The following is a 27,316-nucleotide window of genomic DNA, read 5'->3' as shown; positions in this document are numbered from 1 at the left end:
AGTCATTAAAAATTTGAAATGCTACTCACAGATCCACGGTTTTCAAACTGCTCCCCAGAAGGGCCTCATCAGGTGGAAGATGTCAGCCTGAGTGCACCTCTTGGGCTGCACACCAGCATCAGCTGGGAGGGATACAGCTGGAACAGCCTGTAGCAAAGCCAAAGCAGCAATGACCACTGCCTTGGGAGGGTCATGGGCAGGGTGGCCATGCAGAACATCCTGGGATGTGGGGTGGGGCATCCTGGTCCTCAGCAGCTGACCCTGCAAGGAGGCAAGGGAATTGGAGGTCCTAACAAAACAGCAGTAGAAGACTGAGGGGCAGAAGGTAGTTTGGGGTTGTTTTCTCATTTGCCTTTGAGAAAAGGGAACAATCTCCCTTGTTGCACAGGTTTGTTTTGTCTAAACTAAAGGCATCAGAAAGATATTTAACTGAGAAGGCTTGGAGAAAAAAATAAAAGTAATGCAGTTAGGAAGAAACAATATTTTTTGAAAAGTACAAAATATATAAAGGAAAATGTTATGCAGTGCAAGGAGCATGAGACTATAATTTTTAAGAGATTGCAAAATTGAAATTAATTTCTTAACTTCAGTTTACTAGTTTCTGCCACAGAAGTGAATTTCACCTTAGCTTAATGAAATGCTTTCCACATCATTCCCATGCTTCCTGATTTGCTGAAAACCTTTTGTAAAAGATGCTTTCTTGATCAAGTTATCATTACTAGACATAAATAAATTTCATCACTTCCTGCCTTACTTCCAACAAGTGCCACATGCCAGGGTAGTTCCAGATTTATTTTTTTTATCTACAAATATTTTCTGCATCCTTACCCAGCCAGTCCTTGGCTTTGGCGTGGGATATCATCAGTAATGCAACCTGTAGGAGATCCTGGACCGATAAAAGTTTTCTGTGAGCTGTTGTATAAATTTACTAGCATGCTTAAGGATGAGTATGGCTTTTGATCTAGACATACAATTCACTTTTCTAGTAAAGGGTTATGTGTAGCATTAAGCAGAGAGTAAACATCCTACAGGTTCTATAAATTTCTGCTTCTAAGTTTCCACCTAAAAAAAAATGTTGTTTTGTTTGAACATGCTACAGAAATTCCAAAACCATCCCCAGGGTTATGTGCAGTTTTTTCAGTGCCTTTAACAGAAATTCTTTCGTTTTAGACTAAATATGTACCTTCAGGGGAATTCTGACACATGACACTAATTCTTAGTTTGCAGGCAGCAAAATAGCATGGTTACTCAGTGCTTTTTATTGTGAAACCAATCTTAGAAATCATGTCTTGGACTTTAAAAAGTCACTTTGACTTGTTTAAACCATTTGTTGGAAATAGAAAATGGCACATTTTAAAAAAAAAAAAAAAAAAGACAAAAAAAAAAGACATTTGGCCATTAATCTCATGCTACAAAGCTAGCACAGCCCTCCGGCACTGCTGAATTGCAAGTACTTTCCTCTGCCTTCTATTTCTTGGGAAAATGGCAGTGCTGGAGATTGATAGCACCTGACTGGGGTCTGAATGATGTTAAGCAGAAGTAATAGACAAATTAGCAAAGTAGAAAAAGTTTGCCTGAGAGTGAGGGGGGCAGATATGTGAGCAGACAAAAGCCATGATGGGAGAACAGAGGGAGGAAGTTTTCTGGACAGGGATTCACAGGATTAAGCTAACAGCATTTTCCAATGAGGCATGAAAGCTGTGCATCAAAATGAAAAATAATGCATAATACATTAGCAGAAACCAGGAAAGTACAGTGTAATGGCTCCCAATGAAATCATCATCCAGACAGCCCAAATTATATTTTCTGTGTGGGTGGGTGACATATTCTAAATGTATCTCTTCCTTTGCTGGAAGGGGCAGGTCAGAGCAACATAATTGATGGTTTTCCTGCTGAAACAGATGAAAATGTATAATCATTGCAGTTTTATTTAAGCTCTGAGAAAGGTCTGGCAAGTTAAGTCACACTGTAGTCTTAAATAAATTACTTTCCTCTGAAAGAGCTCTGTGGGAAGTAGAGAAGTCATCACTGTTAATTCAACCTTATGTTTTAATTTCAGGGCATTGCATGAACACAAAACGAGTACTGCTTGCATGTTTCTATTTGTCTCCAAGTTTCTGGGTATATAATCTCTTCATTATACCTACCTGAATGAGAGCTATTTTGATCTAAATTCCTCTTGCCAACCTGCATATAAACTTTTGTTCAACCACCTCAGAAAAAAATTACTCCTGTGCCCAAGGTGCAACTTAGGCAGAATTCAGACCTCTGAATCCACCCGTACCTCAATGACTTGAGAGTGACTTGACAGGCACCCTGCAAGAGGTACTGGCTACCAGCAGTCCCCACAGCCCCCTTGTGAGTCAGAAACCTCACAAAGCAGAGCAGGCACCATTTAAAACATTATGTGGCAGCCACATCAAAGTCTTGTGATAAGAAGCAAGTGGTGAGAACCCTTCATCAGGGATAACTGTCCATGGCCTCAGAGAATTTGGACCCATGTTTTTCTCACCACATAAGAAGTACCCCATCATCAGACTTCAGGGCACAAAAGGTTGGGAGACCCCAATTTTCTGTGACAAAGAAGGACCCATGTGCAACCACTAATTACAAACATGGGGTCAGAAAGAAAGCAAGCGAGGAGGAGACCGCCTTGCCACTTGCCTGGGAGAAGAGGAGAGCCAGAGGCTCCCTGCCTCCTCTTCCCCACCTGAATGTGCAAACCATGGGGCTGCAGCAAGCAGTGGCTGCCCTGGAGGTGGGGGATCACCACTGCCTAGGTGTGGGACTCACATGGCCTTGGAAGGCATCTGGGAAATAGGCTGTGGCTGCTGTGTCTTGGAGGTGAAGGAGTGCAGTAATGCAAAGACTCTTCAAGGGAAAAGCACAAGCTGTCCCCAGGCCCAGACACTCCTTTAATCATGGTTCCCTTGTTCATTTTACTAAACACACAACTGCTGAATGTGTAACACAATGCGTCTTACAATCCCTCCACAACAAGGGAACACCTGCAGTCACAGATGCCTGTGTTTCCTTGTTGACTTTCTGAGACACAAGGTAATTAAGCAGAGTGTTCTACAGTTCTCTGGAGCTCAGGAAGCATTTTGGGGTTCTTCCATATAAGAAAGAAAACAGGTGAGTGTTCACTCACCTTTTCTTATAGCAGCAGATGATGAAGTCTATGATATTTTTAAATTCCTGGATATATTCTATGCATATATTCTATTTCAGACCACACAAAGATTAAAGTCTACCCTCCCATGCAGATAAGTTCACATCACAAAATAGCATCTTGGATCTTACATTTTATGACTTGACCTGTTATACTTACAGGTCAGTCTAAGCCTCCAAAACGAGCTATAGCAATCAATTCAACCTTTCTGTCTCGGCAAACCTCAGTACCTCCAGTTTTTCAAAAAACAGCCACTTAGATACTATTTTTATGTGCAGACTTTCAGAGCAATGCAGTGTGCTGAGAGTACATAACTTCTGACAAGAAAGGGGGTGAAACTAAATCACATGTGGCACGTGCTAGTCATATCACCTAGTGTGCTCCAAAACAAACAGTTCTTGCACGACCAAACTAGGTAAAATACCGTGGGTACAGAGTATGAGCATGAAACAAAGAAAAGATTAAATAATAATAAAAATAAAATCAATTAAAAAAAAAACGAAATGTTTTCCTCTAGAAGATGATGATCAGCTCTTGTTTATCTGAATCAATTTACTCACACCCACACCAAGCCCACTTGATTTTCCTCATAAAGGGCACATATTTAACTCAACCCACAGTGCTTTGAGATCCTCCTGCTAACTCCATGCCCAAATAGATTTCAGACAAAGTCCACTTCTGTTTTTCTTTATGGTGCCAGAGTTGCTGAGCTATTAGAACTCCTTGAAGAGGGGAACAATAACACACACTATTGTTGCACAAAGAGAGTATACAAATTAATTTCTGTGGCACAGGAGATTATAGGAGATAAACTGCTTACTCCTGCAGAGGCAAAGCACATGGCACTAGCAAAGAATTTCAGCTTGCACATGGAACGGACAGCAGTGCCTGACACCAAAAATCAAGGACTTAAAATCTGCACTTCCTCCAGAAAATGTTGCAGTTTGCCATACAGTTATGTGCATTTAAGCCATCTGTTTGTTGGTAGTGTGTAGCAGCTCTCTCAGATCTTTATAAAAGTCAAGTTGCTAGTAAAAGGTCAGTATAAAAATCTTACTTTATACAGAGAAAGAATAGCTTGCTAATTCTCTCTCTTCATTAACATTCAAGAGTTTTCAAATGTTTGTGGTCAGGAAAAAGTAACCAACATTTTTTCAAATAAGACTTTGATTTTTAAAGGTAAAATATCAGCTGCACTGGGAAACACTGAAGGAGATACTCCTTACATTTGTACTTAGCAGGAATTGAAGCACATATTCATGTAATGCATATACAATAACTTCTCTGGCATAAAGGTAATTTCTGTTTTGACAGTCTGAAAGATTCAGATGGGAAAATGTACTCTGATAAACAGAGATCCAACATGCAGTTTAAGAGATTTAATAGTATGTAGTCCCTATTTCCCAGTTCTGACTAGGACTGTAAATACTGCCTTAATATAAATCTGATTAAGAGAAATCTCAGCAAAACTCATGCTCCAGACTAATACAAAGTAGAAACTTTTCAGTTTGTTTGATTGGCATCTGTTTATTCTGTAAAGGAATAAGGAAAGTACAGCTTTGCATTTAATAGCAAAGTATCATTCTTGATCTACAGATAAAACATCCCCAAACTTCTCAGAGGATCTACACATACTAAAAAGTTTCTTGTAAGCATGGATTAGAGCCCTGCTTTCCCTTCCTTTCCCTTCCCAGAGAAACAAAAACACCCACTGCTTTTTTTCCAAGCTGTTGCTCCCTTTACCAGCCTGAAGAAGCAGATGCCATACTAGTGCACAGTAGAGGAGATCTCACACAGCTTAAATCAGGTGACACCCTAGGCCCCAAATACAATGAATGCACACAGACTTCCCACTGCAGAAAGCCTGGAGCTTCTATGCCTGATACTTAATAGTCAGCAATGTAAATCCTCCTGTGCATTTCCCCATGTGACAGCCCAAGGTCTGAAGGCCAGGACCACCCCTTGGATTATTGTCACCTGGGCTGTGTCACAGGATATCTGTGCATTTCTCCTCATATGCCAGTGCCTAAAGTGGAAATTAATATAGTGGCAAAAACAAGTTTCTTTACTATTATACTTTATTTCCATGAGAATACTAGCACCAAAGATACAGAATCCACAATAAGATGTTTTTCTGTCTAGCTGCAACAACAAAACTGTTAAGCATATCTAACAACCTTGTCTAACTGCTTCTAGTACCTTTCTTATTGATAAACATCTGTTATTGTAGGTTAAAGCATCTGCTGAACTCTGCTGAACCCCTGACAGGCTTTAAGTCTTAAATCCTTTTAGATTTATTGGGTTTCTTTCCACTCTGAATTCATAATAATTTAGGAACAAAAGCCTACTTTCTGCTGGCTTGAAGAGAAATGCCCACCAGCCAGCTAGGCAGAGAATACAACTGCAGTCAAGCCTAGGGTCCTGCTACCCAAGAGGACTGGGGTGGCTCCTGGGGTGGCTGGCCATGCCCCAGGGACAGTAGGGGGACAGTAGGGCCTTCAGGAAGGAGTGGGAAGTCCTCTGCAACCCTAGTGATACAGGTGGCTGCACGTTTTGTAAGACAGGAAAAGTGAGGCAGTGTTGGACTCTCCCCACACAACACACAGGAGCCCACCATGAAGCCAGATTTTACATGGGTGCTTTAACATCTCAGACCTCTTCCGCTCTAATTAAACTGGTGATGAAAAGCATCTCTGCACCAATCCAAATACTGTCAGGAAAAATTCACACAGATCTCTTTGACTTTAAATAAAAATGCCAATGCTGAATTTATTCACTGCAAATTTTGGGAAGATTCATATTAAGATGTCTTTTGCAAAGTCTGAGCCAGTGTCAGTACAATCTTTAATGGTGCATGGTAATTCTGCAAATGAATTGCAGCTCTTATTCTGCCTCTTCTTTTTCTGTGATTGACCTAAAGTGAGAATTAATTGAAGGGGAACAATTGTTTGATATCTCTGATGTGTTAGTGTGTTGAACCACAAAAGGGAGGAGAAAAGCATCTGAGCTAAGTTTCTCTGAGCACTCTTCTACACCTTAGTGCTATTTCTTTTAACAGCTTTACAGTGGAAATAAGCTTCAGTAAATGCTTAAAATGGCTTTTTGTTGCAGAAGATGAGCAACTCTTTTTAATAGAAACTAACCATGAGAGCAGAATATCACCACTTAACTGCTCTTGCTGATATGACTTGTACAGCCTGGGGTCATCCCCACTACACTGCCTCTCATTTTTCAGAAAGATACAGTGACTGTGTTGAGCCACTTTCCATATCCCCCAGATTCAATTCAGTGACTTATGAGAAATCTCTGCCACTTTCAGCTTTAGCAGCCTAGCAGGAAACTTTTTCAGGGAGATCACCAAGGAAAGACATTGTGCTATAAGGAAGTGACACTTACTAATGAGGACTCGGTGTGTCCTGGCACTTGACGTTCTCCAACTGTAGCACAGAGGTGGATCTGATCTATGTAAAAAGAGTTATAAATTATGTAGACCCAGAACTGACTGAACTCAGTTTAGATTAGCATGCTATTTTAGTCATCCTCACTCATAGCATGTGGCTTGCTTGAAAAAGAAAAGCAATTAAACAAAAAATATGGAAGCATTTTATATGAAGACAGAATGCAGGTTTTGTTTTTTTTTTCTTACTCTCCTTATCTGTCTTGTTCTTTAAATTTCTTTCTGGGAACTAAAGCCCTGCTTTTGAGTATATGAATTGCCATGTGAAATCAGATTAAATCTGCTGTTTTTCCAGGAGGCAGATATCTTGTTTTCCCTGGTCTTATGCAGCTTTAACATTCTTATTTAACATTCATATTTTCTTTCTGAATAGCTAGTTCTTTTTTTTTTTTTAACAAGTCTTTCCACTTGTGAGCATGTAATAAGTTTCTCTGAAGATCAAGCTCATTTTGATCCTTGAGATTCTCTCTGTACAACAAATATATTCTCCCTTTCAGACTTTTTACTCTATTTGTCAAACATTATGTAGTACTTTAATGACTATGATTAACTATGAGTGCTCAACACAGGATTCCCTCAACAATCATGAATTAATAGCAAAAGCAGCAGGTGATGCTCAGGAGGGGCTGAGAGGGGTTATCTCTCATAAGTTTGAATTCTTGTAACCTGGCCAAGAGCTTCAGGGATGGCAGAGGTCATGAACCATGTATGCAGACCCAGAAAAAAATGTTTTCCAGATGTTCTTACAGAATCTTCTTAATCTCAGGTGCCCACATCCTCAGAATCCTCACACATTCTCAGAAAAGAAACCAGTAATTTGGCTCACAATTGATGGAACAATTGCAAAATACTTCACAAAACATCTTTCAGGAGTAAATGGATTTGTTTATGTTCCCCATATCTATGTGAGATTACCTGATGTGCTTTGATGTGCAGAAAACATGATTCTTTGATTGTTTCTTAGAAGAGCAGTGAACAGATTTGAATAGATGTTAGAACATGTCCATGTCCATTATGGGCTCTCCTGACACTGGCTTCTGAAATAAGTATGTGAAATTTTGTTTTCTGGAGCAAAAGACAAATTTTGGAGAGAAATAAAAATTAATCCATGGGAGTGTGATAGTCCAAACACGACCTCCTCTGGGGATATCAGTTGTTCTAAAAAGTATGATAAGAGGATGCAGTATGTGAGGACTGTGAAAAGGTGAAGAAGAGCAGTCCCTCTGCCCCCACCATTCCACTGTCATTCCAGTGTCATCTGCAATACCTCCAAATGCCTGATGTACTCTTTTCCTTTTCAGTGCTCCTTAGCAACACATCCAGATTTTACTTTACCCACCATGAAGGCCACAGTTGTTGCAACCTTCTTTGGTAAGTACAGTTGATGTGCTGAAATTAGTAGTTTATGGGTTTGTACCCTCCCATCCTGGATGCCCAGTGGCTACTGACTAATTCTCTTCCCTTTGCTGATGAAGTTCTCAGTGGCAGGTGTAAGTCTTGGCACAGCTTTTCAGAAACACGATACACAAACTTCTTGATTTTGGCATAGAAAAAAATATTAATTACTTGCAGTGATCTGCAAGTATATGACTAGTTACATGCAGTCCATATCAGGTGGGCCTGAAAAATGTCTGTAATGTAAAGATTCCTTCTAAAGAAAAATCAGCTGTTTCAATTCTCCCTGTTCCTGTTCTTTCCATGAACAAGATGGTAACAAAAGGTTATAAATGTGTCTTATTTTCTTTCCCCTGGCAGTCAGACAGGATCTCACTTTTTGGGAACATGTAGAAACTCCAGAACTTGCAATTCATCTTACATGAACACTCTGGTTGTGATATTCCCAGGCAATATCCCCTCTAGCTGTTATCTTCAAGTCTGTCAGGACAGTTGTTCTTAGTTCAAATTACAGCAGTTTATGTAGTTCTTCTACAGAAATTACCAGGTTACTTCCCCCACATTAGATTATGCTGCAACATTCCAAGTAGTTGAGATATTGCACTTTGTTTTCTACTCATGCATTCATATTTTTTTTTTAACTAACTACAATTTTGTCATGGTTACACAACTGCACTGGTGACAAAAGGCCCAAATACTGCACCTATGCATTGTCACTTCAGACAGTGTGAGACTGCTTTAACTTTTAAGCAAGTTCTAGGTAGTTAAGTCTACAAACTCTCTGCAATCAGTCTAGGGGGAGAAAAGCATAAAAGAAGGAAATTACTTCTGTTGTATATTCCAGTAAGATTAGTTTAAGAAGGGATAAAAGGATCAGCTGACACATCATAGAGAGTTTGAATTCCCTTTGAAAGCTCACAGAAGGGAAAGGTGAATAGGAAAGTCAAGATATTTGTAATGAAGTTAGCAATTACCCATGATACAGTGCTTATAAAATAAGCAGAGAGAATAAAGAGATTTTGTATGTCATCACTTAGCAAGTAAACATAACATGGAAACCTACATGAATATATTGGGATGTAACTTTTAATGTAATGTGTAAATATGTCTCTTTTGCACTTTTCAAATCATAATCCTGCTTACTGAAGAAAATGAATGCCCTTGCTGGGACATGCCACCCTAGAACCTCACACAGTATGTAATGCTGCCCAGTATCCCACACCTGCTGCCACCAGTGAGTGAAATGTCACAACACAAAATTACAGAATAACCTTCCCAAATGGTTATTAAGAAGAATCTTTGGTTCCTGACATTCCCAGTTGCTTTATGCACAGAGCATATTGTTTCATTAGCATCTATCTAACTATCACACTAATTACAAAGAGTTCCCACTGCTTGTGGAAATATTTTTGTGGTTTTCTGGACCACATGGTCTCCATGGCATCTTTAGATAGTGAGTTGCATAGAATGTGTGAACTGAACTGAACTGATCTTTAATCCCCTTCAGAGAACTTCCCCACTGCAGATGCCATCTTGACTGCAAAGTTAACCATCAAGTAGAAACCTAGATGAGACTGAGAATATTCCTTTTTCAGGTTTCCAATCTGTTGATTAAAATTTAAGAAATCTAATGTGGAGAAGCTTGTGGTGACTGATGTTGATAACCCACCTTTTTCCTGATACTATGTTTATTTGTTCTAGGTGTGTTTCTTACATGTACGTACACAGCCAAGGAAGCCACAAAAAAGACAAAAAAGGTTAAGCTATGTAAGTGGTCTCAGTGGAATTTTTGGCTGTTTTACAGCAGACATGTCCAGTGCATAAGAAAGGTGCAAAGTAAGATTATATTCTGGTAACTCTTCACAATTGTCTAGAGTCAATGGCATTCTATATTAGCTAAAAGATTCTTTTATTGTAAACAAATCACTGAGTAAAATGTGTGCTACTTAACATTTGGAAAGGAAAATTTTGTAATTCACTACTAAAATGTGTCTTCAAAAGTCATTAGGTATCCCACAAGGATCAAAGCAAGCACTAAGGTTTTCAGAGAGAGAGAGACATAAATACATGAAATGGACCAGCTGTAACACAGGGCACATGTAGCTGATTAGTGTGAGACAAGTGATGCATCTTGTGTACTAGGATGCTCAACTTTCACCTATTCTGCTGCAGGAGCATTTCTGTCCACAAATTATTTTGCTCATGTAGCTGCCAAACAAGCCTGCTGCAAGGTTGTAAAAGCACATTTAAATCCCTTGTTCAAAGTAAATCGTACCCACAGAAAGTTTTAAAAATTAAGGACAAGATATGGGGCTGTGACTTCAGCCTGACATAAAGAGAGAACAGAGCTACATAAGCACAGTGCTTGGGAAGCATCCCCACCCCCTCCTTCCCACGTGTTAACCACAGGCTGAGTGACTACACTTCCTTCTCTCTCCAGCAAAGTGTCATAACAGATATTTCCCTCAGAGAAGCAAACACTGAAGGTCAGAAATACCCACAGGCTTCTTTATTCCATCCTTAGTTACTGCCACATCCCTTGGTATAGGGGTTATTATGTGTTATGTTGTAGATGGAGAAGACACAGATGTCTTGTATCTCAAAACCATTGAGACTCAGCCATGAAAGCATTCAATCTGACTTTACCAAGATTTTGCACTCACAGATGTACCTCAGATTGATTGTGATGTCAAGGCGGGGAAGATAATCAATCCAGAATTCATTGCAAAATGCCCTCCTGGATGTCAAGATGTAAAATACCGTGTTTATGGCACAGACATTTATGCTTCTTTCTCCAGTGTCTGCAATGCTGCAATTCACAGGTGAGTGAATTGAAATGAGTGAGGCACTCAGATAAAACTGTCATTTCAGTGCAGGGAGCTTCTGAGTTTTCAAATTATTTAGGGTTCCCACTTCCTTGTAGGGTTGATTGCAGGCTGCTGTAGAAAACCTGACAGAAAGTCTATGTGTGATGGAATGGATCCATCCTTATAAAGTGCTGTCAGTCCTGTATTCCTATAGAAATTAGTTGTGTTTGAAGAAGTTTCTCAGCCTTTGGAGAAGTGTCTTGTGGTTTCCAGATTTCTCATTCACACATAACAAATTACTGTTGTACTATTATTATTCAAGTGGAAGATAGAGATGGAGCTGCTACTACTAATAAATCTTCAGAAAAAAATAGGCATATTACCAGTGATGAATACATATGACTCTCATACTTCTGGGATTGGTTTGGTTCTCTGGGTTTGAATTTAATTGTCTTTGACATCAAAGACTGAGTAATATGCTTTCCTGCTTCATAAAAGGACACTGCACAAGGAAATGAGTAACATAAATTTTGTAGCAAAAGTTTTTCAGAATTTTATTAGCCATGCAAAAAATGTGCATAAAATTCTAACAGAGAATAACTGCACAACCAAAACACACTGCAACTGGAGATAGGATGCACAAGCAGGATGTATCAAAATATGCAGCAAGAAGTTCTAAAGCCTGATTGACAGCTTGACTTAGTTTGGAGATATTTGAGCTATCGCTGTGCTTTCGGGCTGTGAAATACCTGGGATCTCGGGTACAGTGAAAGCTTTGGGACTCCCCCCATTGCCTGTGTGCTGCTCAGGCTCAGTGAGGCGCCTGTGTGCGCACAGGGCTGCCGCCTCCTGGCGCTGGGGCGATGCCTCCAGCCACCAATTGCTCCCTCCCATCCCAGTGCACAATGGAAACTGCCTCGGCACACAGAATTAGTCCCAAAGGGAAGTTTAAAAACACCGGCAGCAATACTGCAATCTCCCTGCAGCCTGGCCAGCTGTATTATTACAGTGAGGGTTTCAGTTTTTCTCATCTGCCAGCTGGTTTTGGCTTTGTTAGCTTACGTGTTGCAATTCCATAAACGGTGAATTTCTTCTCCATACATTTATTTTAACAGCAGCTTGTCACAATTACCAGAGGGAAATACACCTCTAACATACTCTTCAATCCTGTTTGCTGCCCCATACTTATTTTCCCAGTTGGTCATTACTGCCAGCCCTACAACTCCCCTACCGCTGCAGTTGCTTCCTGGTTGACTTGCTGTTCTAGTGATGCCAGAGCAGACTGCACACACTGAAGGTTTTCTGTTTGTCTTTTTTTTCTGTTTAACACACATGTTACAGTGTGTGTTAAACACCATTTGATGTGCACCACACCTGCACTCTGCCAGATTTTCTGCATTTTCCAGCAATATTGCGTCCAGTTTACTCCAGGCTGAGGTCAGAAATGTGCTTGGATTTTTGTAGAAGACACATACCGAGACTCAAAGAAAACACATTCTGTCATGTGCTTGGCCTGAAAACTCCTCTGAGAACCTCTTCCTGTATCTTCAGTAATTCAATGAAGCTTGATGGAATTGTAAAAAAGGCAGTAGCTTTTTCTTGTGTGCAACTAGGTCAAGCTTAAACAGAGGACCAGCAAATCAGTGGGAAGAGCAAACAGATCCTGACAGCACTTTGCATCAAACTACTCTTCTTTACGTAGAAGGAGCACAAATATTTCTTAGCAGCAGGCTTAGTAGTAACATCACAGCCCCACCACCACCCCTGGTGTAAAGGTTAAAGGAATCACTTCATACCTCTTGTGTCGTAGAAGGGTTTTGAAGGTCTTTGTGGAATTTCTGCCCTCAGACACTATGTTTCCTCCTTGCAGCGGTATAATTGACAATACAGGTGGGAAGGTTCTCATCCAGAAAGTCGCCGGGCACTCTGGTTACCGTGGGAGCTTCTCCAATGGTGTCCGGTCCCTGTCACTGCCACGCTGGCGGGAGTCCTTCCTCGTGTCAGGTACCATCCTGGGGTGGGGCACTCTCCCCCTGCTCCCCAACACTGATTGCTTGTGCGAATCCAGAGCTTCCCTCTGTCTGCCCTGGAAGTTCTGGGACCCTGGCAGGGGGTCAGGAACCCCCCTGTACAGAGCCCCGAGAGACACTGTCTCTGGTCTCTGTCCATGGAAAAGAGTTTTCAATCTTACAGGATGAATTACAAGCTCTGAGTGTTTGATATAAGTAATAATTAAGTGTGGCACGGGTGTAAAAGTAAAATTTTAGGATTCTAGATTAGGGGTTCAAAGGAGACAAGATGGAGGAAATTGGGTGTGTCTTGTCCTTTTTCTCCTTCTTTGTGCCCTCCATGTTTCACTGTAGTGTTGGCATTTTTCTATTGGTTTAGGCTGGGGACACACTGTTCAACGTAGGTGATAGATATTGGCACATTATTGTAAATATAGCACACGTAGTTTCTGGTATATAATGTTTGTAACATCCCGCTGCGGGGCAGAGCCCCACACGCTGCCCTGCAGGACAGACCTGCAGTAGGGCAGCAGAACATGTTAGAGATAAGCAAGAATAAACAACCTTGAAACCAGCACAGACGAATTATGACTTCTTCTTTGGCAACGGGGCAGAAATACAGAGACTTTCTACAATCTCGGGATCATCAATACCTCAGATTCTGACAGCTGAGCAGCAGTGGGCAGCAGGGGAAGCAGCCTCTCGTTTCACACACCTGGTTATCACCACAGGCCCACCCCCCTAGCTTTGGCAGGAACAGTGCATTTGGGACACTTCTTGTTCTGGGCTTCCCCTGTAGCCTGCAAATAGACCTGCACCCTGCTAGGGATGTGCCCAGTGCAGGTCTGAGCCCACTGCAGGAGGTAATGGCTGCCCTGGACTGAGCCTTGGAAGGCACCTAACTCCAGCTATTGATGCAGAAAATCTACTGCTCTTCACCCTGGAAAGCAGTGCTGCTGAGGAAACTGAAAGGCCTCTTGGCCATTTGAAACATCCTCACCCTGCACCTGAATTTTTATCTCCTGAAATGACTTCAGACTTATGTCAAACCCCATATAGCCCTACTGTATATATACAAACCCTATATTAAGCTATTTGACTGGTGCATCCCAAGTATATCAGGAACTCTCTCCACCTCTGTTAGCCAAATAGTTTTGATATCTAATCACTGCAGGTAAATCCATCTTAATTTAATGCTCATTCCCTTTGCCTCCCCACAGTATATATCGGAACTCACTTGCATTTACCAACTAAATTAAGTTTTTGGTTTTTTTTTTTCTTTTCAAATTAGACCCCCTTTACACCAGATTCAGATTATCTTAAAAAACCTACTTGCACTCACTCTAATTTTGTGGAAGAGGTTTTGCTTGACCTTGCTTTACATAAAAATTCTAAATCTATCTTCTAGATACATTGGGCCAGTTCTTGCCGGTCTGCACTGTTGGAGGTTTAAGATAGGTAAAACCAACTGATGTTAGTTAACTACATAATTCCTGGAAAAATCAACAGCTCAAACAACTGAAGAGCTACTAAAAATAATGTTCTGCTCATGTGAAAATCTGTGGACAGCAAAAGAGGTCTCAGAAACTGACCAAAACAAACTGTCATCTTAATTTCGCATTCATGTGTTTGGATGCACTTTTTCACAGTAGTCTGCCATGGGTATACCATATTATGAGAAGGATTTCTTTTGGATGAATAGGAATTTCCTGGAATAGCTGATTTGCTACTTGTACTTGTTGCAGTTTTTTTCCTCCACAGCACATTGTAATTCTGGTGCAAAAGTGAGAAATAGGATTTTTTTTTTTACCTCAGCAGCTGCTCAGTTGTCATCCTGTAAAACTGTAGAAATTTGTCCATGAAACTGTAGGAATTTTTTATTTATGATAATAAGTCTTTATTCTTAATTAATGAGACACTATAAAAGAAGATACAAGAGAAAGTTACAAGAGCATATCAAAGATTATGAGAAACCTGGGTATGTGTAGGCATGATGAGATTTGTCCCTTGTGCACACTGAGTGCTCTCACTCATGACAGTAGAACTCTTAATTTATAAACTAGCTTAAATGTAAGTCTCACATATTATATAACATACATACTGTATTTTATATATGAACAGGAAAAAAACTTTCACTATGCCTACTGAAAATGTGAGAAATTAAGAATTTTAGAGAAATTTAGAATAGTAAAATGAGGAAGGCTGTGCTACTCATCTCAGCAGCCTGAGGCTGAACGCATACATATCTCCTTCTCAGAAACAGAGCAGCTGGGGATGGATTTTTTATGATCATGAGTCATAAAAAGCCAGAGCTGCATAAAGCATTGCCCAATAAAAATATAAAGTCACCTAAGGTATTAATTTCAGAATGGCTTTAGAGCTTTAGAACTGAGTCCCCTATTCTCCAGCTGAATTTTCTTTCATCAGACCAGACCTATGTGCAATACTGTACCCTGGAAAGGTGCCAACAGCTTAATCTAGTTAGGATATTGTCACCGTGTTTGTGATGTTTAAATTGTGAATGAACATCCACACAAAAGAACACAGAAGAGGAATCCCTGGGGGACCCAGGGTATAAAGTGGCATGATTTAGGGGCAGTGGAGAAGGAGGTCTGTCCTCTTTGATTAAAGCAGCCAGCACACCAGGAGGTATGCAAACGCTTTAGTATTCACTTTCAAGCACTGAAATGCCTTGGCACTCAGCTGAATGACTCCATTCAGTTTAGTGGGAGTTTTGCAGCTATTGGGTTAAGAAAATAGTCCTGAACTTCTGGGTTTGCTAGTCACAAGTAAGTGTGAGAGGGTGAACAGCCACTGTACTATAGCACCCACCATACCATAGCTTGTTTTCAATGGCCAAAGCTGATGTTTTCAGCCCACATGAAAACACATTTTTAAGTATGTTAAGCAAACTCCAACCTAGATGTAACTTTTTCCCAATAGTGAAAAAGAGATATTACCATTGCCCCAGAGAGCAGGGCCACATTCAGGTCAGGCCTTAGGCCTACCTCTTGGTCACATATAGGATGCAAATTGCTGATGACCAAAAATCACAGAATCCTCCCCACCCTAGCCAGTGTATTTTCACAGCACCAGGCTTAAGGTTTGCATCAGAAATCAGTTTAGCACAGAAATATACCAAATTAAGATCAGATAATCATGCTATTGCTGTATCAACTGCTCATGCTGACAACTCATTCTCTGTTTTGGGATAAAGGAAAGCATTTAGAAATCATCTGTGATCTTGTAACTTTTCTGACTTTCTACCAAATTAGCAGATCTCCCTAGCCTTTCTTGGCTCCTGGGTCCCATTTTTAGCTCAGAGGGAAGTGGATGTGAAAACCTGCTGCCCTTTACGTAAACCAGCTTCTGTGAGAGAAGCCCAGAAGGCAAGAAGGAAGTTCTTTTCACTTTGTCCATGCATGATAACTTACCAGCTCTGGTCTTTGGTGGATCAGTGTTGACTTTAGTTGAGCTGCTCTCAGCTTTTATCACTAAATGAGAAATGGAATAGTTTTTTACATCATTACCTCATTAGTAACTCTTCTTTATCTATAGTTTTGCAATGACATCTAAAATTTCCGAGAAGAGCAAAACAAAGGAGAGAGAGACATGAAAAGGGACAAAAGACAGGGACTCTCCAGCTCCAGGGACATCCCTCCTCATTAGAGTTCCTCTAGCATGCACCTTTCTTTGTGTGTCATTGGTACCTTGGAGTGGCCACCTAGAGGCTAGACAGAGTTAAGAGAATAAAGTAGGTATTAAAGGCCCTCAAAGATACACCTTGGGTAGTGCAAAAGCCTCGCAGATGGACAACAGACAATAAAGTTTCTAAGACACATATATGTTTGGTCTATTTGCACATCAGAGGCAAATTGTCCAATTATAGCTTCAGGTAATGAAGTCATATATTCCCTGGGTTTGCTTCCATCCCGATTCACTTCTGGTTCATGCTTTTCAGGGCCTGAGGCAGAAGGTGAACTTGGTTCTCAGGCCTGGAAGGATTGCTTTACCTGACAAAAATGTGAAGGGAGCTTACCAGTAATCTACATGGAGTTCAGAGTTATACACTAATTCAATACAGGATCTGAAAACTATAAAAGCTAAAAACTTAAGGCATCACCATCATGGGAGCAACAGTCCCCAGTTCCCAGGAGTGGCTCAGTCTGTAGGAATTAATTCTGTTCAGTGCTGTTGGTCTCTGTATTAATCACCCAGGATGACAACTGACATGCATGCAGTGCCATATGTACCTCCTTAAAGAATCCCCCAGGGGTATAGAGGAGAGATCATCATGACTCAGGTTTTGCAGGAGGTGGAGAGAGGTCTCACCAGAGGTGGTCCGGATACATGACACAGCACAGCATCTCATAGAGACACTCAGCAGGGTCCAGAAAGGTCCCTCACCTCCTAGAGGCCAAAGCAGTCTTCCCTGCTGGGCTTTTCTGCAACACTTTTCATTCAGTGATGTATTTGATTATAAAAACTGTCCCCAGAGATGGGGACACACGTACCAACAGAGATGGCGTCTGCTCTGGCACTGAAAAGATTTGTGGTTTAGAGCTTAACTGGGAAACATACCTCATTGTTTCAAGACAGGACTCTCATTTTAGATCTAAATATAGGTACCATATGTTCCCACACACAAGCACAGCCTTCTCTCACTGTTATTACTGCAAAAGACTGTTGCCAGAAATGGCATCTTGCAGAAGTGAGGTCAGAGAAGAATGCTGTGTGCGTGATGAAATGAATCCCACATCAAACATGTTCTCCAAGTCAACTGCATAGTCAGGCATTGGAGAAAGCTGCCTAGGGAAGCTGTGGGTTTAATTAAAAGTTGTACAGATGTTTTTCAGGAATGGTCCCCTTGTACTTAATATCATTTGAGCACAAAAGATTGAACTAATTTGCCTCTGCAAATCCTCCCCAGTCCTGTGTTTTCGTGCTTTCTAACTCCTTTTTTGTGATTCTGGATTTAGGCACTAATATTTTTAGTGGTATGGTTTTGAGATTCTGCCATCAGATGAAAGAAATCTTCATGAAAATTAATTGAGAAGTAAAGAAGAGGGATATGATTCTGTATGCCCATGTTAGATGAGAAATTTATCATAAAAACCTTGAATATTTTGTGATGCATTCTAATATATATTTTTTGTAGAGGGCAAACCAAGAAAAGGTGTGACTTATCCATCAAATCTTGAATATACTTCTTCAAAAAGCACAGCTGTTAAATCAGGCAAGTATTTGTGACTGACTTTCCCTTACATCCATTCAAAGCTATCTGTCATAATTTCTCAGTTGTATAATACAAAGACATAACTATTCAGAGACAGAAATTCATGCATCCATTAGTATGTCATCCAAATCACTCATGGTATTTTTTTAAGTATATGGTAATCATCTCAGACAATTTCTATTTTTTGGTCATACCATGTTTCACAAACTTCCGTTTCCAAATAATTTCCCCCTTGCTTTAGATCTGTTACTGAATGTTATGGTGTACTGGTTATATGCAAGCATTTGAGGTGATACATGTTGTTTTTCGCCTAATGTTACTCATGTTATCTCTTGGGGTGGTCAGTCCTGAGAGTATAATATTAAATAGCAATATAATACAAATGGTAATCCACAGAAGCTTAACTAAGAATGCTACAATAAAGAACTACTCTGTATAATCATTTTAGTTTAGCATCCACTCTGTAAGACTCAACTCAGTTTAAATAATTTAGTTGCTTGAAGAGGTCTTTGATCAAGTTTCACACTGGTGGGTAGCTGACATTCAAGTGCACATGGATTACCACTGAAATGACCCTTGGTTTTGCTCCCTGTTACAGCTATGTAAGGTTCAGACTCTCTCTTGGGGATGCAAACAGAAAATGAATGTCTCATACTACAGTGCACTTCCCTTACACCGTCCTTTTACTGATTGCTGAGCCTGAGCCTTCCTGGGCATATCCACTGTGAGCTGTGGTAAAAGGAAATGAGCTGTATCTTCTCCATGAACTCAAATTCCTGGCACTGGGTGCATTCATCCAAGACCACAGAGAGGTTACTTGGAGACCTACTCTTCTCCTGTACATTATTGTTTGGTCCTTGGAAGAAAAGTACAGAGCTCTTTTCTCACATAATTTTAGAATCATTATGGTCAGAAGAAGGCCATCAAGCACAACTCAGCACTGTCATCATGCCCATCATAACCACGTCCTTAAGTGCCACATCTACGTGCCTTGCAAATATGTCCAGGGATGGTCACTTTATCACTTCCCTGGAAAGCCTGCTCCAAAGATTGACAACACTTTCTGTGAAGAAATTCTTTCTAATATCCAGTCTAAACCTACCTGGGAACAACCTGAGGCCATTTCCTCTTGACTGACCCCCACCTCACTACAACCTCATTTCAGATATTGCAGAGATCCATTAAGTCCCCTCTGAGCCTTGATGTTTTTTCCCAGGCTAGAACAACTGAGTTCCCTTAGCTGTTCCTCATAAGATTTATGCTCCAGCCCTTTCACCAGCTTCGTTGCCCTCCATCTTTATATTTTCACTTAAACAGAAGCCAGTTTAAATCTAAAAGAGTAGTTGTTCAGACCAAATATATGCAGCTCAATTCCATGCCTTTATTTTGTAATACCTTTGCATTTACAATCAAATAGGTACAGATTTGTATATTTCTTGACCACACATGCAGAAATTATTTGACCCAAACACCATGCTCTGCTAGAGGGGAGGGCAATACCTTAGGAATCTTGACTTGACTTTTTCTGAGAAATGTTCATTAAATCACAGCTCATCATCCCCAAGTGTAGCCATACTTGAAATATCAACCCACACATTTCAAAGCAGACCAGAGACAATCACAACCAGAACTGAGCTTAGCAGGCTGTAAGCAATGGTGTCTTCCACCAGTGCCAAAAACCATGTAACGTAAGAATCAGTATAGAAATGGGGAGCATCACCAGTCAGGGTTCTGCCACACAAGCAAAATACCAAAAGCTTGTTCCTGCAGCAAACCAAAGACACAAATCTTTGCTGTGTGAATGAAAATGCCTAATAACAAAGACAGTGCATTCATGCAGAGAAAGCCCAGGATTATCAGAGGAGCAAGCAACTATTATATCAAACCCAACCCAGTGTCACCACGTGATTTTTACCCAGCCTTGTCCCACAGCTACAAAGAGATCCATTGTTCACAATCTATCTTCCTCAAGCTCTACTTGGCCCTATCAGCCCTCCGTAGATCTGCCCCCTCAACTCAGCCATCTCAGCTGTTCTCTGTTAGAAACAGCTTGTCTTTAAAATAATCCTGTCTCTGTAATCCACAGCCAGGGCCATTTGGTGAAAGAGAATTTCCTACTTACTTTTTAATATTAAAAAGAGCTACTTTTTCTTCTAATTTTAATTATAGACACCACACGGCTCACTTTGATACTTAAATCCATTATCTGCAGGAAGAAAAAGCAGTCCTTTGAGTATTACACTCACTGCTGCCAGATTAACAAAAAAAACCCTACTTCATACCTGATCAGCTGTGAGAGATGCAATTTTAGTCCTCATCCCAGAGATGCCAGAGATTCATAGTGCCTGACATTTCTTTAAATGCTCCTGGTGGTTACAGTACTTCTCAAATGCTGGGCACAGCAAGCAAAGCCTTCCCAAAACTCTTAACAGCTGCTCAAAGCTATTAAAAGATGTTTAGAAAAAACAGTGCAAAATTTTAGGAAAACATTAACACTGCAGTAAATTCTCAAACAGTTTGATGCTGCCAAAAGAGCTAGAGAATTAAAACAAAACAAAACAAAACAAAACAAAAAAAAAAAAAAAGGGGGGGGGGGAGAGAATCCTCCAGTACTCAGTGAGATAAAAAAGCAGAAGTACAGAAGTAGATTATTTTGTGAGGTAGCAGTAAATAAACTATAAGTATTCCAAGTATGTTGGTATCTCTGGGTTTTAGAAATAAAAAAAAAAAAAAAAGAACAAAAAAATCTCCCTTTTCCTTCTAAGCCAGTCCATGGCATTCAGGATTTGGCCCCATAATGATCTCAAAATGTCAGGCAAGAAAGAAATACATCTGAACATGAATTAGTGACTGATAGATTGTACATTAGCAAGTACTTCCCAAACAGCATAGACACATCATGATCCTGGTTCTCAGAACATGCGACTACTCAGAGGAAAAAAATATAATGCATTAAATCTTATGAGTATTGGCTTATTGCTGGCAAATGCCCATACTTCTCACCTACTTCAAAAATTCTGTTGATTCTGTCAGGAACTTTTGGGCTGTAAAAATGCCAAAGTTTAGCATGAAAGATAAGGGGTGACTGGTCCCTAGGAGTTGCTTTTTCCCAGTAGGTGATAAAGCCCTGATTGGACTGCCAAACATTCCTAATGCCATGTGACAGGATGCCTTCCTTTGGGGACTGATAATCTCTAAATGGGAGACATGAAATTATTTTCTTTACAGAGCTGCCTTTTCTAATGTGCTCAATTTTGCTTCAGAGTCTAAAAAAACAGAGCAAGACGTAAAAGGTATGAAGAGTGCAGACACTGCTAACACATCAGGAAAAGCATCACATGAAGGTAAGGGTTGGGGATCTTGGTACTCTTTACAGTATCCAACCCCCCTAATCTGCCTGCAGGTGCTTATAGGAAGAATTTTGACGCTGGTTACACAGACAGCTTTACCTCCCCCATCCAACCTCCTCTCCACAGCTCCTTTCCCACCAAACCAAACTGCAATGGAGCTTGAAGGGCTTATGTTAATTCAGAGAAGAGGGTACCCACAGAATTTAATTTCCGCTTGTGCTTTGAATGAGTTCAGGTTTTGTGAACTTGAAAATCTTGCATTATGGTTCTTGGCAATCTCCTATGCAGGGCATGTGCCCTGAAAACCCTTTGAATACCCTGTGAAAGAGATGGGTACCCTGCCTGCAGGAGCACTGGGAACAGCTTTCTCTTGTGTTAAAGGATCCACTAGAAACTCAGCCAACATGCACCAAGGGAACAGCTTTTCTTTGCTCTTACTATGCTGCTTCCTCAGGTTTTCTGCTAATACTGTTAGCTTCCAGCTTCCTTGCTCCTCACTGACTGGGGTATAAAGCTGGCCAGTGTGCCTGCTCCCTATTTCAGCAGTACAGGATCACAGGGGAAGACTCACTGTGCCCTCTGTTTTCTTTCTTTTAGCACAGTTTCATGGAGCAGTGCACTGTTCAGCCCAAAAAGAGCCATTCATGCTGATTTTTTCAGCTGAGTTGTTGTTTTTCTGCTGAGCCCTCTTTCAGCATTATTCCATTAAAACTGACTGAGATCTGAGTTTTTCACTGCCTAGCATTAGGTGATAATTAATCCACCAGACAGTTTCACAACGATGCCTTCCAAAAGAAGAACATCCAGAAATAGCAGTAGAACACAAGCTTGTGTTGTGCAGCAGTGCATAGAGAGAGCTCCGTTCCCGTTAAATGTAAACAGTGTGTCAGGCCATCCCCAGGGCTATCGGCAGGGAGGAAAGGAATAAGACCAAGGTTAACATGGAATATATTTTAGCACAGTTTTATTGTAGCTAGATGGAAAAGATAACAGTGAAGAACTTTTTCTGAGAAAATGACTTGGAAGAACCTAAGCATGTTGACTATTTTTATAAGGATATTTAGGATGTATATTTTGCAACTAGAATTGCCACTGCTCTCACAACAGATGATACATCTTAAAAGTAGTAGCAACTGTGAGATGAGTCAAATTTAGATGAGATTGGCACCTTCCAGGTGGTGCTCTCCTCCACTCTCCTCAGCCAAACCCCTGACGCTCCCTGCTCTGGCTCTGACCCATTCCCCCAAATCATCTTTATCTGAAAATCGTCTTTCTGTCAAAAACATTTCAGTGCTGCAATTTTTTTCTGGTCTATGACTCAGATTGGCCATCTTTACTACCAGATGCCAGCTGATTTCCATTTATATGGACTTTCTAAGTACTTAATTACACTGAGAAAAGACTATGCCAAAACAGAATCTGCAACTGGCTGGTTGAACCATTTCATAGGTCTGAGACATCTGTCAGTTTTGACAAGTGTTCCTGGCCAAAGCAGAAAAGTGTAGGGGGAACATTAACACTGCAACAGGCTGTTGTCAGCACCCTCTGAGAGCAGTGTCACACAGGTACCTGCACGACACATCCACAACGAAGGCACTAATGGCTCCACAGATGAGGATGCTTGTAGGCATTCTGAAGAGAATGCCAGTTTCTGGGTTGCCTTAAACATTGAGTGCTGCTGCTGATGCTTCCATGTATGGCACACATCCAGCCACAGTGACATGTCAATATTCCTGCAGGGGATGCAGTCCACAAGGAGTATCAGACAACTGCTGTGCTGACCCCCACCACACAAATGGCCACCACAACCCCCACACCGACGACCACAACCACAGATCCTTCCACCACAGTGCCACAGCCAACCACAACAGCTGCAGCAACCAGAACCACATCAGCTCCAGCCAAGCCTAGACCTGGACTGCAAAGGGTCAGAGATATGGGTCAGTAGCATGGATGTTTTCATTGCTTTCCTCTGGACTGACAGCTCTCCTAAAATTCTAAGGAACAAGATATACAGCTGGATATACCATGATTTAGAGGATGATGAGTTCAGTAATTCAATGTAGAAATGCTAGGAATGAAAAAAAAAATATGTTAAGTCCAGCAGACTAATTCATATGAGAGTAAGCTCTCCATTCCCAAATTCTGTGATGACTTTCAGGTATAGAAGTCAATACATAGTTCTTTGATTCTCATATCTAGACTGGGAGATCAACAGATAAGTGAAGACTCATTTCAGAATTAATTTTGTGATAAGTTTCAATAGAATAAAGTTGTAGTATACTTTTTGTAACAGCTTTTGAATTTTTAAGATTAAAACACCCGGAAGGAATTTTCATACTGTTTTTGAACATCTGATTTTCCTTAATCTTTCATTCTTCATTTATTGTTATTCATTAGCATTGTGGAGATTTGCTTCGATTTTTTGATTTGCTTTAATTTTTGTTGAAAATTAAAAACTCTTATTTTTAGGTTCTAGCAGTGTCCACCCAGCATATGCGTCTGTGGTAGCTGCAGCAGCAAGTAAGTATGGTGAAGTAAGTATGCCACAAGGCATGCAGCACAGTGTGTTTTAGGGCAGCAATGATTCAATAAACTTTCAAGCCTCAGCAAACTCAATGTCTGAATCCAAGTCTGGATTTAAACTGAAAAAACAGATGCTTGGCCTGAATGTCAAAGATGTTGATCACCCACAGTTCTGAGGAAGCCTTACTAGTGAGTATCAGCCCATTTCAGCTGTGACAAAAGCTGGGTTTTGCAAAACTTGAGACTAAGATTTTGCTATTTGAATCATGTTTTCCTATTACTTCCTTCTGTCATACTCCTTCAAAGGGAGACTTGATTTAGTTGTAAAACACATGATGCAGAGGGCTGCACAGCCATCTAAGCTTCAGGCTGGAAGCTCTGAAATGCTGAAATACATTAAAACACTCTTCTCTCTGAAATCTCCACTGTGTTCTGAGCCTGGCACACATGTGATGTTATTCCTGGCTTGCTGATTGTTATTGACAGTGGAATGGTGGCTGCTCAGAGCTCTGCATCTCAGTCCAGGAACCTGCTCCCAAGTCCAGCCCACAGCCTGCCATGCAAGTATATAGAGGTGTTTTTCCATACACTGTGCAATTGCTCAGCTGTGCAGTCAAGAAAAGGAGAATACTTTCAACCGTTTGAAAGGTTCTGAGCATGGGGATATGATTGCTTTTGAGTGGAAAGGGAGCTGGGATATCATTAGCTTTCATGCTCCATAGCTATTTCTGAGTGCTTTCAACTCAGGTTTCCTCTCACATTACTGCAGTCATCCCCGGTGCCAAGTAATTCACAGCCAAGAACAAGAACAGGAAATTCAAGTCTTGAGGTGAAGCACAATTAAGTAAAACTTAGTTGTTAGTGCAGAATAAAGGCATGGGCTGGAAGGGTTAATCTTATCAAGTCAAATGTGCAGGTAGGTATGTGCATGGCAGGATTTACAGAAATTTACAGAAATTTAAAGATTCAAAAGGGTTTAAATTCTGTGGAAATCTGCATCATTCAGTATCTAATGTGCCTGTTAACTTAGTTCTGCTTGTTGCTTTCTTTTCTACTTCCTATTCCCACAGGCTGAGCACAGAGGAGACCTTTACTGTCTTTACTAGCAATTAGGAAACCCTGTTTGCGGTTCCCCAGTCAGAAAGAGATGAGTGTTGAAAGTATTGGCAACACTAAAATCAGTAGGAAGGTTGTATTTGCTTCAATAAGACAAGTAATTTAGTCCAAAAATTGAAAACAAACCCTAAACAAAACAAAACCAAAAAACCAACAAAGGACCCCAAACAAAAACTTCTCAAATTTTCCAATCTTTTCAGTGGTCATTTAATCGTAATTTGGATTCATCTTTATTCATGATTTTCTTTACTGAAGTTCTAAGCATAAATTAATTCCCAAAATATTAAAGTGATTACAGCTAAGAGCTGGAGTGGCAGAGACCCACTTCTGATTTCGCAGACTACATTTCTAGGATTGTGTCCAGCATGTCAGTACCTGATATTCCTGAATTCTCCTGACCCCTTCCTGATTCTGAAAGAGAAGAGCTGGATAAATTTAAAAATACAGAAAGTACAGTTTTGATGTCATGACCATACATAAAGCTGTTTTCTCTGTCTGAGGAGCCTTTAGGACCCACTGCTGTCATTCAGTGTTTCCGGTTGTTGGTATTAACCAGAGTTTGGCTTGACTGAACATAATCAGATGTTTTCCTGTCCATCCTGGCTCACAGAGACTCACAGATCTACCTCTCACTGTGCATTGGTAGTTTTCCTGCAAAAGACACCTCAAAAGTAAACAGCTATGAAACAGAGCACAGTCAGAATGAACACACCATTTCCATTTCCAGCCACTGGCACTAGCAATAGCTCACAGGAGCAAAATAAAAGCAGGATTTGCAGATTAGAGCATGAGAACAGGGGCAAAACTGCTGCCCTAGTTCTTGCTGTTCTTTACCCTCTATCTTCTGCTTTTCAAAGATAGAGTAACATAAAAATTAATGGAGACTCTGCTCCATTGCCAGACCCCCCTGCCTCAAAGACTTGATGTGCCAAAACTGCTAAGTGAAGAAAACACCTATGTGACTAGTGTGCCATATGACAGCTGGTTCCTGCCTGCCCTACTATGACTTCTGCCTCTGTCCAACAGCAGCTAACCCAGCACACTCCCAAGGGCCACAAGCTCACTTGTTCTCTCCCATCTCAGCTCTTCAAGCAATCCTTTCTTACACAGCAGCTTGGACCCTAGATGAGGCTTGGGTCTTAAATCCAGTGCTTCTGTGAGCACTGCAATCATGGTTCTTGGTGCCATGTTGAAGCACTGAGCTGACAACAAGCATTGGGCAGCAATTGCCTGGGCATTGCCAGGTGATGTGCTTTCCTGCCCTCTGTGTCCAGATGGTTGCATCTATTTTCAAACAGGCACTCTAAGCTGGGCATTGCCTACCATGGTACACTACACAGATTTCATCCCCAGCTGTGACTTCATAGGGCAGTAAACAGAAAGGTATTTAAAGGACATGAGACAGTGGTACTGTAAGTGCCAGAGAGGGCATTGAAAGCTCTTCTCCAGCAGGAAGACCAGTAGGGCTCATGCTTTCAGGGAGCACTGGACAAATATTCCATCCTGGCACCAGGGAGAACAGCTGGAGTTTATTTTTGGATGCTGTCTTTCTCCCCAAGTTATCCCTGACTACTTAACCCATCAAGGGTGCTGACCAAGTTGCAGATGTCCAGGCATGTTTTGTGCACAGAGCAGTTCCTCTTCTTCTCAAATCAGTTCTCATTATTCACAGGTTCACTCTAAACTGCACATACACTGCTGTTCTCATAATTTCCTGCCTCCATGCCTCCCTGCTCACCACAGAACTTGCCAGCCAAGGTTTCTCTGCTCCACTACTTTGATTTTGACCCAGTTCTTTGAATTTGCCAGGGACTGTCCATCCCCAGTTTGTTACAGACTTCTTTTAGTCCTGCTCGGCCTCCAGCTTACACAAAGCTCTGTTCTAATGAACATATATTCCCATGCCACAGCCTCACTGGCATCTCAGATTCTAAGGAAGAACAAGCCTTGCAACCTGGAAGTGCAATTCCAACTTTTTCTCCTCTACCACCACCATGTTTGCCCCACCCAACAAAAGCATGGCAGAAAGCAGCTTACTGCAGGGATGGGGGTAATGTGCCTTTGGGAGGCACAGCAAGAGGGAGCAGCTCCATGGCTCAGCCCTGTCGTGCATAGAGAGAAATCCACATTGCTAACATCAAATTAAAATTTAAAAGTGGCATTAAATACTTGGATACTGAGGTAATGTCTCTTTTACCCTCTTGTACTTTGTTTCCACTGATCTTGTAATGAGTGTTAGATGTGCACT

The 27,316-nt window shown here is 41.0% G+C and overlaps 1 protein-coding gene across 2 annotated transcripts in view; it reads left to right on the top strand.

Annotated features, from left to right (window-relative positions):
* VIT (vitrin) overlaps positions 1–27,316 on the top strand; it is a 54,848-nt gene that overhangs the window by 6,444 nt on the left and 21,088 nt on the right. Inside the window, exons 2-9 of one of the 2 annotated variants that reach the window (XM_021528084.3) lie at positions 7,931–8,000; positions 9,726–9,791; positions 10,690–10,846; positions 12,702–12,835; positions 17,999–18,076; positions 21,340–21,420; positions 23,166–23,366; positions 23,899–23,949. In XM_021528084.3, coding sequence (XP_021383759.1) covers positions 7,970–8,000; positions 9,726–9,791; positions 10,690–10,846; positions 12,702–12,835; positions 17,999–18,076; positions 21,340–21,420; positions 23,166–23,366; positions 23,899–23,949 — 799 coding nt within the window. In that variant the 5' untranslated portion in view covers positions 7,931–7,969. The remainder of the gene's footprint in view (positions 1–7,930; positions 8,001–9,725; positions 9,792–10,689; positions 10,847–12,701; positions 12,836–17,998; positions 18,077–21,339; positions 21,421–23,165; positions 23,367–23,898; positions 23,950–27,316) is intronic. The other variant, XM_077782058.1, reaches the window with a different exon arrangement.

Source organism: Lonchura striata, chromosome 3 (genome assembly GCF_046129695.1).
Source record: "Lonchura striata isolate bLonStr1 chromosome 3, bLonStr1.mat, whole genome shotgun sequence".
In the NCBI taxonomy this organism is placed as follows: domain Eukaryota; kingdom Metazoa; phylum Chordata; class Aves; order Passeriformes; family Estrildidae; genus Lonchura; species Lonchura striata.
This window is presented reverse-complemented; position numbering and strand designations above follow the sequence as displayed.